Raw genomic sequence first — 12247 nt, 5'->3', positions numbered from 1 at the left:
AGTTCAGAGGTTCAATCAACATGCTGAAGTGGTTCAGGAAAATCTTTTGTTTCTTTTGCCCCTGGTAAAATTTGACAAGGTTGAAACATTCTATTTTGATTTTCACATGGGAAACAAAAAAATAAATAAATCAAAAGAATGATGGATAACCTACTAAGAAATTTTGCTTGCTCTTAAATTACTTGTTTACATGGATTAATGGTGGAATTGGTTGGTTTTTTTACAAGAGTGATTAAAAGGGCTGTGGATTGTATTTCCTAAACAGGATTTTCAAGGCTTTTAATGCTTTTGAAAGGCCAAGTTGGAACCAAACTGAGCTGTCAGGCTTTTTTTTTTTTCTTTTAGGCAAACTTGATATTGTTCTTAGAATTAAACTGACCTCAGATTATTTAAGGGAGTTTAGGATGGTGCTTTCCAAATGCAGGCTCGGGGTCTTGTTATGTTGCAAATATTGGTCCTTTGTTCCTCTTACCCAGGGAGGCAGAGGTGCACTGGTAAAAGCTCTCTTGTCTTATCTCTTTGCAGGCTTGTTGATTGGTGCTGGCTGTGCCCTCTACCCCTTGGGCTGGGACAGTGAGGAAGTCCGGCAGACTTGTGGCTACATTTCTGGCCAGTTTGACCTGGGTAAGTTCTCTTCATGAATGGCACTTCTTTTACAAAAAGAACCTCACGTGATATTTCCTAGAAGCAGAAGGTGGAAAAATAATGGAGAAGGAAACTATATTGCAGCTGGTAGTCATGTGTGACGATATATGTACACTCTTTTATCCATTTGTTTAGTGATAATCTACTGTTTGTCCAGCACAATGATTTGTACTGTAGATGCAAGGATAAGAAATGGCCCTGCTTTCAAGAGTTTAATATTCATTGATCAATTCATTCAAAATCACGTATTTACTCATGGGCTGAGAACAACTGTGGAATTCGAAGTCTAGCTGAGAAGACAAAGCAAACAGAACAATCAAGGAAATGACAATGAGGGCAGAGGAATCCGAAGCAATTTCAGTTCGAGGTAATAGACCACTTTCTGAAAGAGGCGAGAATGGAGACAGGTCTTGGACAGGGTGAGTCTGTGGCTTCTCAGGAGTAGACAGAGCACTTAGCAGTTAAACAAAGGAACAGTACAGCAAAGGGACAATATGAGATGAGAAAAGCTCAATGGGAAACTACTTTGAGACCCTCCCCATCAGTAGGCATAGGTGCCACTGTAAAGATATGGTGAGCAGGTAAGAGTTCACACACTGAGGAAGGGCACCTCATCGATTTGCTTTTCTGTGTATTGAGAAAATTTTAGGTATTTTCCAACTGTAGCTATAGAGTCTCTTACTGGGCGACCTATCAAAAATTTTCACAGTACCATATACTGTGCATCATTTTAATTTGTAATAGTTGGGTAACGTTTCACTTCATTGATTAACCTACACTTACTTAATTGTTACAGATGTCCTAGGCCAGAGGGGGTCTTGATTTCAGGGAGTCCCTGTAGATCAGATCTGGGCACTCACTCCAAAAATCAAATGGAAAAGATGGAAAGCAGGGAAGGAATTTTTTCAGTATATCCATACTGGGGAAACAAGGGGAGACCAAATGTCCTCAGCCCAGTCTTCTGGGGCTACTGATAAGAGTTGTAGCTTTAAATGTGGACAGAAACAAGAGTGTGGGGCAAGAAGTTTGCACAGGTAAGCCGCCTTGGTCAAAGTGTGGTCTGGTTGACCAACCATCAACTCAGGTCTGGTTCTGAGAAGTCCTGAAGACTCTGGTGAAGTCATTATCCCTTGTGGGACAAGATGATTGCTTCTGCTTTGGGGGACAGCTGCAGTTTGTATTGGGGGGTAATGGTTTCTATTAGTGGGGGATGGTTCCATCATGGTGTGATCCGTTTGTAAGGCTCACTGTTCCTGGAATCTTGAAGATGTCTTGCTTTTATCTTAGTGTCTTCAGTCTTAAAGTGAAGTGGCACAAGAGAAGTTAGGTGAAACTAGAACTAATCATCCTTGTATCGCCAGTCCTTAGGCAGACACTCCTCAAATGGTTAATATATCTGTTGCATAGTTGAGCAGGAATCTGACCCAAAGATTAAGGTAGAAAGGAGACAGATACAAAATGAAGACAGAGCTGGGCGTGGTGGTGTATGCCTGTGATCCCAGAGGCTGAGGAGGCTGTTGCAGGATTATTGTAAGTTCAAAGCCAGCCTCAGCAAAAGCAAGGCACTAGGCAACTCAGTGAGACCCTGTCTCTAAATAAAATACAAAATAGGGCTGGGGATTTGGCTCAGTGGTTAAGCACCCTGGCTTCCATTCTTGGTACCAAAAAAAAATGAAGGCAGAGATGCCAAGTTTTGGGTATGTGTGTTTTTGGTTTTGACTTTTTAGTTACCCATCAGACATCTTTAAGCCCAAGAGTCAGTGCTTCTTAGTAAAAGCAGCCTCTAATTCTCTATTATGTAACTACTTCCTTTTTCCTTTGTGGTTGAAGTTAGTCTATTCCAGTTTCTGTTGTTTTAAGACATATGATACTGAATCATTTCATGACTGTGTTATCTCTACTGAGTTATTTCCTTCAGAGTATTTTTCTAGAATTAATATTAATAGATTAGAGAACCCACAAAACACTTACTGCTATATGGAAAAGTAAGTATGTTTTCCTCACTCATCTCCATGTTCATGGCTAAGGCTCCTATAGCAAAAGGCAGATTAATAAAAGAATACAAATTTACTTAAAATAAGTTTTGCATGACAAGAGAACCTTTTATTTTGGCAGTGCTGGGAATCAAACCCTAGGCTTTGTGTATACAAAGCAAGCACTCTACCAACTGAGCTATATCCCCAGCCCAATAAGAGAAGCTTCATAGGAAATAAAGACATGATGAAAAAGGGTAAACTTGTGTACGTTTTATGCAGGTTAATGAGGAAGTGGGTAGTCATGTAGAAATGTAATTAGACAATGGGAACACAATGGAATGGAGGTAGATCCGGGGAGAGCTAGTGAGGCCAGTTTGTTCAGATTCCTCTGTGTCCCTGTGTCCCTGTCTTCAGAGCTAACGGCTGTGTTGTAGTACGCTGCTGTGACTAAAAGATCTGACCAGAACAATTATAGAAGAGGAAAGTTTATTTGGGGCTCATGGTTTTAGAGGTCTTAGGATCCTGTCTCCTGCTTCAAGGGGCAGTTTACACAATCCCTCCTAGTTTTATAAGATCTATAGGGGAGAAGGCAAGGTAAGGTCAGAGTGACCTTCCTGCTTCTGTTATTTTCTCAAATATATTTGGGAGCAGCACACATAATGTGTCCCAAAGCCAACTGTTGCATAATGATAGCAAGTGTATTTTCCATAAGGAAGGAACAGATTCCTGACAGTTTATGTTACAGCTGGTTAATAACTTCGTCATCTTCTTTTCACATGACATATCTCACTCTAAGAAGAAAACTTCTGTTGGTCAAATGGCAGTATTAGTAAATGCCAAATCATTGATTTCTATGTTAGAACACACCCATGAAGATTTTTTAAGATAATGAAGAACTGATACAGTATCAGAAGTCTGTGAATTTCAAAACAAACCAATTGTATTAGACTCAATGGATGACAACCACCCTGCTTTCCTCAAAATTAATTCTGAGTCCAAATACTAACCTTCTTTTTGTTTTCTTTTCTTTTTTTTTTTTTTTTGTACCAGGGATTGGACTCAGGGGCACTCAACCACTGAGCCACATCTCCAGCCCTTTTTTTGTATTTTATTTAGAGACAGCGTCTCACTGAGTTGCTTACCACCTCACTTTTGCTGAGGCTGGCTTTGAATTTGCTATCCTCCTGCCTCAGGCTCAGGAGCTGCTAGAATTACAGGTGTGAGCCACTGCGCCTGACTTTTAAATACTCACCTAATTTGCATGGATAAAAAGAATCATAGCTTCCCCTTTGCCTGTTCTCCTCTTCTTGAGGACAGGTTTTCCTGTCTGGATTAGTTTTCTGATTGGCACAAATGTAGAAAAGAGAAAAAAAAATGCTGGCACAAAATTGTCCACCAGCTTTTTTGTTTTGTTTTTTGGAAAGCAAACTGTGCCCAGGGAGATATTTTAATATGATGTTTGGCATTTTTCTTTCTCCCGTGTTTGAAGCATTCCTGGCTGTTCCACGCAGGCCCAGACTTGATTAGAATCCTGTTCTTGCTGACCTGTTGTTATTGTGCATTGCTATATTAATTAGCAGATCATAATGAAACTCCCTTCCTGTTACTGCTGCTGTTTTCCTACGGCACCCTAATATTTTGTATCCTCTCAGACTTTGGGTTAAAAATTTGAATGTCACATTAAAACCTAAAGACATTTGTGATTTTTTTATTCATTGGTGATCATAATTTCTTATTGAATTCCATAAAACCATTTTGAGGAATGATAGTCCTGTTTTAATTTCTTCCCTTTTGCTAAATGTCTCTTAGACTGGATGAGAAGGTGCAAAGTTATCATCTACAGATAAAAGGAATTCTAGGTACCCTGAAAAATATTTTGTGCTTATTGACCTCTGTTGCTTTAGGTTTTTATTTTGGGAACTCTGTTATCTTTTCGTTCAAAAGAGACCCAAAGAGAAACTGTACATCACTAGGCCCATCCCACCTAATTTCCTATGCTTTCTTCCTTTAAAAACTTGTTATTACTCCCCTGAACTCCGACGATGGATAAACTCTGTGGATTAGTGAAGTCAGAAATTACAGCGCTAGCCGGGTACAGTGGTGCATGCCTGTAATCCCAGTGGTTCAGGAGGCTGAGGCGGGAAGATTTCTAGTTGAAAGCCAGCCTCAGGAATTTAGAGAGGCCTTAAGTAACTCAGTGAGACCCTGTCCCTAAATAAAATATAAAAAGGGTTGGCGATGTGGCTCAGTGGTTTTCGTGCTTGGTTCAACCCCGTATGCCACAAAAAAGAAAAACAGAAATTACAGAACTAAATTGAGAGTGCATTTAGGACCAGGGCTGGTGGACAACATGAGTCCAAGGGTGCGCATCCTCCCTAAGGAGGGCTCTGGGGCCACCTTTCAGTAGCATGCACACTGCTGGTCCCAGCCACACCCTGCCTCTTCTGAGTATGCAAGCTCATCTCTACCTCATTTCAGAGAGGACACTTTGCGGGCACATGGTCCTCTCAAAGGTTGGGAAACAGTAATGTTAGTAAAGCTCCTGCAGTCCTTTGTGTGGACCCTGGGTCCCTTTCTTGCCATGCTGGGGTTTTTGTTTGTTTGTATGTCGATGAAGCTGGGAATTGAACTCAGGGCCTTGCTCATGCTAAGCAAGTGCTCTACAGCTGAACTACGCCCCTGGCCCTGGCATCCTGTTTTTGAATTGCTGTTACTCTCTTGGCCAGAGCATCCTGAAAGAAGTAATTGCTTTGGTTTCTCCATGGTGGATCATTTAAAGAGTGAATTCATTTCAATTATTCAGCCAACACATATGTATATCGTGTTTACAGTGTCAAAGAACTATTTATGACCCTCGGGGTGTTTAAAACTAGATATTAACACAGATAATATTCATATAAAGTATGTCGGACAGGCAGAGTGTCAGGAGCTACAGTGGGCATTGTGGTTGACTTGCTGAGCTTATCCCACCCTAGTTGATCCGTGAGAGTCAGAGATTGGCAGGCATTTATGCAGAGAGCCAGATAGTAAGCTTTGTAAGCATGTGGTCTCTGTGGCAGCTACACAATTGTGCAGCCATAATGTCAACAGGTATATGGGACATAGGTGGCTATGGCCTAATAAAACTTTTATTTACAAAAGCAGGCAATGTGGTCATAGTTTGGTAATGTCTAATTTTGTGCAAATAACACCTCTGACAAGTCAGAAATGGTTTCATTTCAAATTACGTCATTTACTGATCCTTGAGGCCTCCAGGGTAGCCATTCAGGATTGAGGGCAGTTGGAAACTCTGCACCAAGCAGCCCTGTTCAGTTACCCCAGTGAGCGGTGCAAATGCTGAAGTTTCCAGGTTGGGTTGTGGTGGGAAACATGGTGCACTGTAAATCTATCTTGGTCACTGTACCCCTTGCACTGGCATGGGATGGGAAGGCTTCGACCCACTGAGGCCAGTGAGACTGGAGGAGGTATAAACAGAGGTTTCTGAAGAAGGCACCAGAAGATGTGCTCTCCCTTCCCTGACTGCCCCTCTGACCAGGTGGAAGCATAAACAGGGGAGTAGGGACAGAGGTGGATCAGTCATCCATGAAACTCACTTACCTACACCTGTACCTGAAAGCAGCCTGGTAACAATTTGGTAGTTATTTGCTAGATCACAATTCAAGGCCATCAGACCTTGCTTGGAGCTTCCTAAAGAAGTGTGTTTACCTGAGCACTCAAGGCTATATAAGCTTTAGGCTGGTAAAGAGTGGGTGTGGGTGGGCTATAGGGCAGGCAGGGGGAAGAGTCAGGAGGGAGCCTACCTTATGTTCTACTTTCCTGTTTCAACTTGTTTTAATCCCAAATATCAGTCATGAGACAAGATACAAAGTAATATTTTACTTAGCTTGGGGGTAGGTAGGTAGAAGGAACCTCCAAGGGAAGAACATTTAAACTGAATCCCAAACTGAAAGTAGTAGTTAGGCAAGAAGAGATTTCATAAGAAACTTACAATCGTGGTTGTAATGCAATGTGGTAGGAATCTACAATTAAAAAAAAAAAAACTTAGAAAGCAAAACGAGAAAGAAGGGTATTTTTGTTTTGTTTTTGCAGGCCTTAAAGTTTTTATAAGTCTACCGATGATTTATCAAGCATTTGTGTATTAAGTGTAATCTTGAAGTGATTTTGCAAAATTGTCCACTTTTACAGATCAAAATTGTTACCTTGCCATGTTTGAATTAGCTTATTTATCAAGAAGAAAGGAGCATTTGTGGAGCATTTTTTTTTTAAAGAGAGAGTGAGAGACAGAGAGAGAGATACAGTGAGAGAGAAATTTTTTTTTTTAATATTTATTTTTTAGTTTTCGGCAGGCACAACATCTTTGTTTGTATGTGGTGCTGAGGATCGAACCCGGGCCGCACGCATGCCAGGCGAGCGCGCTACCGCTTGAGCCACATCCCCAACCCCTAATGGAGCATTTTTAATACAGGAAAACAGGAGTGTCAATAGGCTTCACAATGAATGTCAAAATTCTCCAACTGGAAGTGTCATTTGCCTTGATAGTAGCTCTCGACCTATAATGTTAGAATCAGAAGCTGTCCTGTCGGGAATGTAGATTTTTAGTATCCATGCATCAGAAACTATGACTCTCATTTTTGTTTTAAACACAGATCATTTTTAAGTTTAAGTTACAAAAGCCTGACTCAACACCTGGATAAAACTAAGAAGACAGTTAAAATCTTTTATTACAGCAAGGACAGAGCAGGGATGAGCTGCAGACTTGACTGATCCAGGGACTCAAAGAGATGTCCAGGGCCCATGTTTGGGAAGCACCATCTGTAGATTGGCTACTACCATCTGCCATCTGTAGGCTGGCTTCATCCTGAAGCTAGTTCTTCTGTGGTCATAAATACATCTGGCACTTGTGACTCTGTCCAAAAGAGAGGGCAAGCTTCTCTCCCTGCTCCTCTACTCAGTCAAGTTGGCCAAATTTGTTGCATGTTTGCTCATGAACAGAAGCTGCTGCTAGGGGGATGTCATATGGTAAGTGGCTTCTTGGAAGTGCTTAGAGTTTTCCGGAACTGGATTTTACTGAGAAGTTGTTGGATTTGTAAGTTGTAGATGAAGCTAAGAAGCATCGGTCTATCCTTTTTATCGTCACTGCTCCCTCCATTAATGTGGTTGTAAACAAGGGGTCAGTAATGATTTATGCTTTGAAGCATAAACAATGGTGATTTTACTTATTACTTTTTGGGAATTCAAAACAGTACTACTGATAAGAATAATCCATAGTATAGCCATCTGGCACATAACAAAAGTCAGGACGGTATTTGCTATTGGACAGGACCATTTTTAATGAATATTTGCTGATCAATCTTTGTTCTTCATTTTATATTTCATATCAGAAAATTTGAATTTATACATCAAGCATAAGGTCTTTATAATCAGGTTGTCCAATTGATTTAATTCATGCCTCAGAGATATTTTCATCCACCAAAGAATTTTCTAATTATATCCCCTTATGATCAAAAGTAGTGTTTCAATTAATTTGTCTTGCTAATTTGCCAAGTAAATTTGAGTAATTATTGCTTTCATTTTGCTATTTAATTTGATTAAGAAGCCATCATGTTTCCTGTTCCTGAAATTATGCTGTTGGTGTCTTACGAACAGGAGCGCAGCAATGTTGGAGAAAATGACAGTCTGTTTGTTTCTATTTTCAGTCTAGGAGAGAAATCCTTTCTAGTCTTGTCTGATTAGTGGCCAGCCCACCCGTCTTTGGACACATCTCCTTTAGCTCTTTGACACCTGACTCATGTTTTCCTTCCTCAAATTTAATCATACTTGATTTTCAAGAAGAACAGATGGGTAAAGATAGAAACAAAAATAGTCTACTTTTTTTTTTTTGAGCCTTTTCAAGCTTGGGGTCTGTGGGTCCTTCTCCAGCTAAGCGATCCTAGTTTTCCTGTCATTCACATAGAAGACTCTATTATTGGAAATGACACTGGAGCTGACACTAGAAGAACCTACTGTTGGCCTCTGTGACATCTAATGTAATAAGCATCACTTTGGCCAGAAGGCTCCTGGGGCTCATGTGGACCTCTGTGGATGCTTTGTGCTCAGCCAGACCAGGCAGTGAAGCTCTGCCCAGGGATTTCAAGGTATCCAAGTTTGTGCCAGAGCAGAACTTGCCTGTCACAACCAGCAGCTAAAGGGTCCTCCCTCAGTTCAACAAGAGACCCCTCCCACATGATGCATTCACTGGTTATTGCTTGAAGTGAATATATTATTCCATTAGGAGATTGCTAGTTGAGAAACTGTTTAATACTAATGTATTGAACATGCATTGAGATTTGCATTGAGATTTAACCCGATTTTAGGTCCTTAAAGCAACAATGGTGTCTTGCCTTCTACGTGGCTATGAATGGAGCTATTCTAAACTTTCCGTTTAGGTTCAAGTCACTGGAAGTCATTGGAAGGTTCAGTATGAGCCTGGATTCCCTCACCTAGAGCTTGATTGCAGGAGGATGATAGAGAAAAGCTAGGAAGCTTCTAAGAGTTAAACCAAGCCAAACTTAGCTCCAGATAATACAGGGAAACTTCCACAGGCCAAAGAAACCAAGCTGGTGGGTGATGACATGACTGAGTGCAGTATTCAGGTACCTCCAGGGCAAAAGCCAATCAGGATTCTGGTCACATCACTCAGTCTTCTTAGTGCCTTCTTTTCTTGTGATAAGGGGTTTTCTGCATTCATTCCAGAGCACAGAAAGAATAACACATTCATCTCTGGGACATTTATTCAAACTGCCCCTTCCAGTAGATTTCATGATAACAAAATTAGAATGTGAATGTTTCCACTTTAAGTTATGACTTAGTAAATGACTCTGGTTCTGCTTTAGGAAAAAGTGCACCATTCTGTACAACCATAAATCTCATTCTGTCTGTATCCCTAAATACATCTTTGCAAGTTGCAGTCATCTGGAATTCTGGGACAGGATTCTTGCAATTAAAGCACTTAGCTTGGTGTTTGAAATTCAATAGATGCAAGGACTTATTCGACAAATAATTATTAAGCACATTCTAAGTACCAAGTTGTGCCACACAGATAAAATTATGAATAAGATAGGTGGCACACACCTGTAATCCCAGCGGCTCTGGAAGCTGAGGCAGGAGGATTGCGAGTTCAAAACCAGCCTCAGCAAAAGCAAGGCACTAAGCAGCTCAGTGAGACCCTGTCTCTAAATAAAATACAAAATAGGGCTGGGATGTGGCTCAGTGGTCGAGTGCCCTTGAGTTCAATCCCTGATACCCCTCCAAAAAATTATGAATAAGATAGACATGATCCCTACCTGCATGCTGTATATCTGCCATCTACTGAATGGTGAAAAGAACCCCAGAAAGGAGGACCAGGGGAAAGGAAGGAAGCAAGAAATGAAGAAAAGAAGGAAAAAAAAACCTTACTATAAATTTTTAACAACTAAAAAAGCAACTGCTGTCACATTTCTGCATATATTTGGCTCCGAATACCTGGCAAAAATGGTAGCATCATTCTGTAATAGTTTAGTCTCCTCCCAGAAAAAATCAAGATCAGGGTCATAGTTTAAAGAACCAAATACTCTGATAGGTGAAAACAGAAAATTGCTTGAAATTCTTTTCTTCCTCAGTTCTTTTTTTGATTAGGTTATTTCAGTGCAGAATCATTCCCCCTCTTACATTAATACCTTTAAAAAACCTTATTCAGTAGCTTATAGCAATCTATGGCAATGGAATTCAATAACTGAAGAAAGAGGGAAATTCTCTTGGAAAATGTGTGGAAAATAGGATGTCTTGAGGCACTGCCAGAGAATATGCTGGTCTCTCCTTTCAAGATTCTTCTTAATTTTTTTCAATATTTTTATTTGAAAAACAAAGGTCTACCTAAGTGCTGTGCCTTCTTAGATGGAGTGTAAAGTCCTGAAGGAGATTTAGGAAACTGAACAGTTTCATTCTGATGATTCTTTTGTATTAGGTGCGCTCAGCTCTTTTCTACCATGTCTCATTTGAATGTTAAATGGGAGCCAGAAAAACACTTCATTTCAAATGTAACTGGGGAAGATATTTTTTAATGTTTGGGATCATTTCTCAGGAGTGAACTTTAGTCAACAGACTATGTCAATGAGGTAGGTAAGGAAGAAAGGACAGTTGAGACAAATTGTCGGTGTGAGCACTGTCTTGCTTAAACCCATAGATTTTATTAAAATGTTCTGGTAGCTAGGGTTTGGGGATAATGTTTCAGGACACCAGCTGACTACTTCTGATAATGTAATACCATATCCGTGAAAAGTCCCCTGCCTGCTCATTGCCTTCATGGGGCTTATAATTGAAAACATTCACAAATGTGTCTTGGAATAGTCTCTTCTCTAATCACGTGCGTTTAGACCAGTAACACTATTCTGATGTTGCTGGGAGATTTGTCTTTTTTTTTTTTCTTTTTTTATTAGTTGCTCAAGACAATACAATTATCTTGACATATCACACATTTGATTCAAATAGGGTATGAATTCTCATTTTTCCATGTGTACAGATTTCAGGATCACGTTGGTTATACATCCATGTGTATACATACAGCAATCCTAGTGTCAGTTGTATTCTGCTGCCCTCCCTATACTCCCCCTCCCCTCCCCTCCCATCCCATCCCTATTGTTTATACTACTGTGACACTTATCTCTCTCTCTCTCTTTTTTTTTCCTCCCTTCCCCCTCACACCATCGCATATGTATTTTGTGAACCCATGAGAGTCTCCTTCCATCTTCCGTGCAATTCCCCTTCTCCCTCTGGGAGACTTGTCTTTATGAGACATTTGAAGAGAGTTCTTTCAAATCTTTCTATAAGAGTCCTTACTCCCAAGAAAAATATTTCTGCCCCAGAACTGAAAATTCATTTTGGTGGGCTTCCTCCGGTGTTAGTGATCTGCCCCTGTGTTTTTTGCCTTCATTTCATAACAAATGATGGAAAGTAGCCACTGGTCTTAACAGGTGTCCCGCAGTTAGGCAGAGGTCATTTGTAAGCATTATTCATTGGGATCACCAGAAGTGATAAAAGGACTCATCTGACTTCTAGTCTGATTTTTAACCTAGTAATATATTGACAAACATAAGGAATAAAGAGAAATTATAAAAAATTCACTAAATGAGCAATGGTCTATAGTGGGACTTCATTTATCAGATCTTTTCAGAAAATACCATAGGAAAGGATTATTCCAAATAAATGTATTTTCCCCCGAAAGTGTTAGTTAATGGGAAACAAACAAATTGACCAGCTATGAACTGGATTTGAATCTCAGTGTCAATCCCTTACAACAACTTGATTCTGGGCAAACTTTCTGAGCTCTCAGGATCTCAGTTCCCTCTCTAAAAGGGGATAACAATACCTGCTTCTCACATGACTATTGAAAAGACTCAGTATGACAGCCTGAATTGTTTTGCACATGGAAAAAATACAAGTGCTAGTCCTCCATTCTCCCTAAAATCCCAACACAGCCTTTATTTTAATCATGTTGTTATGGTTTAGATATGAGTTGTCCCTTTTTTCATATGGGTGAGGCAATGCAAGAATGCACAGAGAGGAAATGATTAGATTCTGAAAGCTTTAAATTAATGTCTGGAAGGCTCTGC

At 40.2% G+C, this 12247-nt stretch overlaps 1 protein-coding gene across 1 annotated transcript in view; it reads left to right on the top strand.

Moving 5' to 3' along the window:
- Lhfpl6 (LHFPL tetraspan subfamily member 6) overlaps nt 1–12247 on the top strand; it is a 239397-nt gene that overhangs the window by 207623 nt on the left and 19527 nt on the right. Inside the window, exon 3 of the mRNA XM_046454152.2 lies at nt 526–624. Within this exon, the coding sequence (XP_046310108.1) occupies nt 526–624 (99 nt within the window). The remainder of the gene's footprint in view (nt 1–525; nt 625–12247) is intronic.

This window comes from Marmota monax, unplaced genomic scaffold, assembly GCF_021218885.2.
Source record: "Marmota monax isolate L192 unplaced genomic scaffold, Marmota_monax_Labrador192_F-V1.1 WCK01_AAM20220418_F8-fsc00011, whole genome shotgun sequence".
NCBI lineage: Eukaryota > Metazoa > Chordata > Mammalia > Rodentia > Sciuridae > Marmota > Marmota monax.
Note: the sequence above shows the minus strand (reverse complement) of the source record. Positions and strands in the feature narration are given on the sequence as shown.